This window comes from Chlorella variabilis, assembly GCF_000147415.1.
Source record: "Chlorella variabilis unplaced genomic scaffold CHLNCscaffold_139, whole genome shotgun sequence".
NCBI lineage: Eukaryota > Viridiplantae > Chlorophyta > Trebouxiophyceae > Chlorellales > Chlorellaceae > Chlorella > Chlorella variabilis.
The window spans coordinates 1-4726 of NW_005434971.1; the positions used below are offsets into that span (position 1 = coordinate 1).

A 4726-nucleotide genomic window follows, 5' to 3' on the forward strand; every position below is an offset into this window, starting at 1 on the left:
ACAGCGGCTTGCTCGTTCTCAGCATCGCTAAGCACCCTCACAGCACACATCTTGTAGCTTTGGAGGATGTTCGGGTGCGACAAGCTCAGGCTGAAGCAGGTGGGTGGGCAAGGAGACAGACACGTGCACTTCACTCAGAGGCTGCTCCCCTTAGAACCAGCGGGTTGGAGGGATGCAGCAACTCAGCACAGCATGCATAAGAGCCAGAAATCTGACTGTGCAGCAAGCATGAGGCCCCTGCCAAGCAAAGGAGCTGCCCCAGGCGGCAAGTCAGGGCAGGACCAGGCTATGCGGCGCCCCACACCTCAGCAGCGGCTCGTTATGCAGATCATAGCACTGATCTTCCCCGACATGCGTCTCCACCACCTTCACCGCCACCATGGTGCCCTTCCAGCGGCCTGCGGGCAGCAGGCAGGCAGGAGAATGCACACCCATGCACTTGTCAGGGTGCTGCTCCGCTTGCTGAGGGCCCAGCCTGAGGCAACCGGATAGGTGGACGGGGAGGAGGTGGGCACTGCTTAAAGCGCCCTGAGCAGAGCCCAATGTGCAGCCCTACAAACAGGGTGCAGCCCCAGATGCCCACCCACCTTTGTACACGCGCGCGTAGCCGCCGCGGCCGATGAGCCCGCCCAGCTGCAAGCCGTCGATGAAGCCCACCCTGCAGGTTTGCGAACAGGCAAGCAGAACACAGCTCGGCAAACTGCACTCGCCGCCTGCTAACGTGACGGCACCGTTGCAGCAGCCAGTCAGCTCATGCGTAGCTGCCGGGTCGACCACCTGGACCTCAATGTCCCCTCGGGCGCGCCACGCCTGCTGCCCTGTAGCAACTGGTCATATATGCCACTGCTGCCTGCTGAGCCCAGCTCGTTGCTAGCCATGCGATCCAGAGAAGCCAGCTTGGCTGTCGTTCCGGGCGATGGACCACCGGGCGGTTTGGCCAACAGGCTTGCTGCCTTGCTGGGCCCATCTCCATCGTCATGCACCTTCAACACCTCCAGCGGCTGCGGCTGCTGCTTTCGCAAGCGGCGCCGGCGCCACAGCAGCCCAGCCAATGCACCTGCCACGGCAAGGGCCGCCACCACACCCACCACAGCCCACACCCAGCCGGGCGTGCTGCCGGTGCTGCTGGTGCTGGCACCATCACTGCTGCTCTCGTTGCTCCCTATGCTGGATCCATTGCTGGCCAGAGGAGGTGGCGCAGTGCTGGCCGGTTGTGGCTTCGAGCAAGAGACAGTCGTATTCTTGCCTGAAGCGAGCACAGTCCCAACTGCACGACAGCCAGCACAGAAAAGGCAGGATCGGGAACAGCAGGGCGGGCAACAGGACATCCAGCAGCAGCAGGTCTAGCCATGCAGGGCAAGCACAATGGCAAGTCATGTGTGGGCAAGCAAGCAGGCTATGCATGGTGGATGAAGCAGGCCGGGCATGGCGAATGGTGGCAGGGAGTGGAGGTGAGGGGCCATGGCACACAAACGCATCAACCAACTGCGGTGGTTGGGGTTGATCAGCTTACTTGCGACCTTGGTGGTTGGGCTCAACACAGGCAAAGGCGCAGCCCAGTCCACAAAGTAGGCCACGGTGCCATTTGTGTAAAGGTCAGTGGCATTGCTGCCTGCGCTTGCAGCCAGCTGCTGCAGAGCAGCCATCTGCGCCCCGAAGACCTCAGGGGTGCAGAGATCGGTTGGGTGTGTTGCATAGTGGGAGTTGACCACGTCAATCTGCAGCAGTCATGTGCAAAAAGGGGCGCTGGAGTGTGAAGCAGAAGGCCACGGGAAGCATGACTCGCGGCCTGACCTTATCATGCAGGTAGACACACTGCTGGATCTCCTCTGCCCTGCTCACCGTGAACGCCGCATCGGCCCACACGCTCGGCCACAGAGGCATCGTCTGAATCACTGTGGGGCTCTCCACACCTTCGGGCCAAGACCCCAGCTGGGGGTCTGCGGCTCCTGCAAACCGCATGCACACCGCGTCATGTGGCAGTGCCCAAACACCTCAGGGCTGGATGCCAACAAACGCTGCTTGGGGCTGCGCACGCAGCCAGGCATGATGGCCCCCCGTACCCGTGGCATTTGTGTTGGCAAAAAACAGCGTGCTGCCGGCTTTAAAGTACAGCAGCCCCTCTATCCCGCCAAAGTCGAGGTTCTTAACTTGGCCATCCGCTGCAACCAGGAAGGTTTCAGCGGCCATCGACAAGGCGAGACACCGCACGGAGCGGAACTGAGCGGCGCGTCGGCGGCGTCCCCTGCCATCGCTCACCTGCCCGGATGGTCAGCGTGTGGTTGCTTGGTATGATAAAGGGCAAGGTGTAGTTGGCCGCGGCTGCCTGGGTGAGGGCGACGTCCTCCTGCAGCTCCAGCACGCTGTCGCTAGGCGCACCGGGGGCGGTGGCCGCGACAAGGGCATCCAACAGCTGCTCTGGGGTGCTGATGGGCACCACTAGCGCTGCATGGCTGGAGCAGCAACTGCAGAGGAGCAGCGCCAGAAGGCGGAGCACGGCCCCAGGGCAGGGGCGCAGACCCATCGCAATTACATGCAGTTTGCACGCCGTTCGTCAAGAGTACCAGCTGGACTTGTACGGCTTGCTGCCTGCCCGTTGAACTGAACTAAACTCAGTCAATCACGCGTCCCGCGTATTCTCTTCTTCTTCTTCTTCAATTCAGGGATATTGCACGCATCAAATATGATGATGTATAGCGCAACCTCCTGTTGGAGCCCCAGAATGAAACAGTGGGCTGGGACATGTTGAGCATGTGAGTGTGCTCCACAGCTCACGCAGATGCGCACCCTTCCAAGGCTTTGTGTGTATCACATCGCAACGGTGCGTAAGAAAATGGCAAGAATGAGCCAAATGGCCGGGGGAAGATAGAAGTACAAAGTGTTTGCTAACTACAGTTAGGGCAAAATCGTGTTAGGAGTTGTCGGTGAGGAAGAGCAATAAAAGACTGGACGCGAGTGAAAAGTCAGCCATAGATTGGTATAGAAACATCAACCCGGTGCAGGGCCAGAGATGGGAGAATTGAACTGCAGCTAGAAAAATTCTGGCAGGTACGGCATTAGATGCAGATTCACCAACAGTTGGCAGCGTGAGGCGAGTGAATGGTTCAAGGGGGTCGGTTTGGAGTCTGTGCAAGTGCACAATGGCCGGCCGCGGCTTCAAGCGTCTTCAGGCTGAGCCGCAGCTTCTTTCTCTCCTGGGCGTACTGCCCCAATGAGGTGCTGTGCTGCTGCAGCTGATGCAATGTGCCCATCCCTGGTGGCAAAGGTCCACAGCCAGGATGTCACGCATCTCCAGCAGCAGGCCCAGGGCAACAATCAAGCGGTACGCAGGGCAGCCAGTGCTGCAGCTGCGGACTGTGCAGCAGCGCACATCAGCTGGCTGTGTGACTGGAAGGTCAGGGAGGGCGGCTCAGCGTAGCCCAGGGCCCAAGCCTCGAGGCGGTGGGCCTCTTCAGGGCGTCACGCTCGGGTGCCGGCACGGATTGCCCGTCTGCATTTGCAGTCACAGAGCAAAATGCGCTCGGATGCAAGGGGTTTGAACAGTGTCAGCTAGTTAGCTGCACCCATGTCTGTGCAGCATGCCAGCAGCCAGCAGGAAAGCAGCAGGCGGAGCGGCAGCAGGCACAATGCTTGCCTGCTGTGCATCGTCATAGGGGCTGCCCTGCCCAGGCGCTTGAAGAGGCCGCTCATGTGGCGGGAGAGTGGCGGCCGGGTAGGAGGCTGTGGCGTGCACCTGGCGATCGCTCAGCAGGGTGACACCCTGCCTGGGCAGCCAGTGACTCTTGATGTAGATTGTGCGTCTTGTGGGGTGCAGCTGAACACATCTATGCCCCGTTCCTGGCTGCGCAGGGCAAGCCAGGCCAGGAACTCGTGACTGGCGGTGGCAGCAGTGCGGGTGGTGCGGGGTTTGGCTGCGGATGCTTTGCTGTCTGTCTGGCGCTGCAGGCTGGCATGGTATTCGGCCAACGCCTAAACCAAAGCCTGCTACTGCTTCTGCGCTGCTGACACTGTCAGGCTGGATGGGCCAGCCTTGCAGCGACGGTGGAGCTGAAGGAGGCGCTGTAATCGATCAGCGCCTGCACAATGGTCTCCGCATCTGGCCTGCAAGGCACACCATATGCATTACTTTCAGTGGCAGATGAGCGCGCAGGCAGATGCCGCCAACACGCGGTGCTGCCAGCAGGCTTTTGGGTGTCAGTTGGTTGCACCACTGCAACACTGGCTGACTGGTTTGGCTGCTGCTGCTTCTCTTGCCCTGGCATTGCGCCAGCCAGCCGCTGCTGTGCCTGCCTCAGGCAGCACGATAACCGGGCACACCAGTCTGGATCCCCGTCTAGCTTTTGTCAGCAGAGGTTACTAGATGAAAGCATCAAGCATGAGGTTCCCAAACAAGCTGGAAGCAGTACACCTGCTAGTACTGATGACACACCTGGCATGCGGGTCCTCGGCCCAGCACCGTTGCACAAGGTCTGCCAGCGGTGGCGGGAAGTCGGCAGGGATGGGCGGGCGGTAGCCCTTCTGCGTCACCTGGACGATGATCTGCAGGTAGCAGGTAGCAGGCAAGAAGGCAAGGCAGCAGTGAGCAAACATAGAATGCAGCAGGCCATGGCATAGGAGCGAGCAGCCCTGCCAAAGGTAGCCTGGCCCTCGCAGTGTGCATGCACTGCACTGAGCGTCTTGCGAGAATCAGTGCAGGCAGCCTGCGGAAACCCCCAACCCCCATGGC

General features: G+C 60.5%; 1 protein-coding gene across 1 annotated transcript; it reads right to left on the reverse strand.

Annotated features, from left to right (window-relative positions):
* Positions 1–4010: 4010 nt before the first annotated feature.
* CHLNCDRAFT_135467 (hypothetical protein) lies at positions 4011–4539 on the reverse strand (the record flags this gene model as incomplete). Its single annotated transcript, XM_005852230.1, has 2 exons — positions 4011–4101; positions 4430–4539. Coding segments are annotated over 2 exons (201 nt in total), but the record flags the coding sequence as incomplete, so codon positions are not given.
* Positions 4540–4726: the final 187 nt, after the last annotated feature.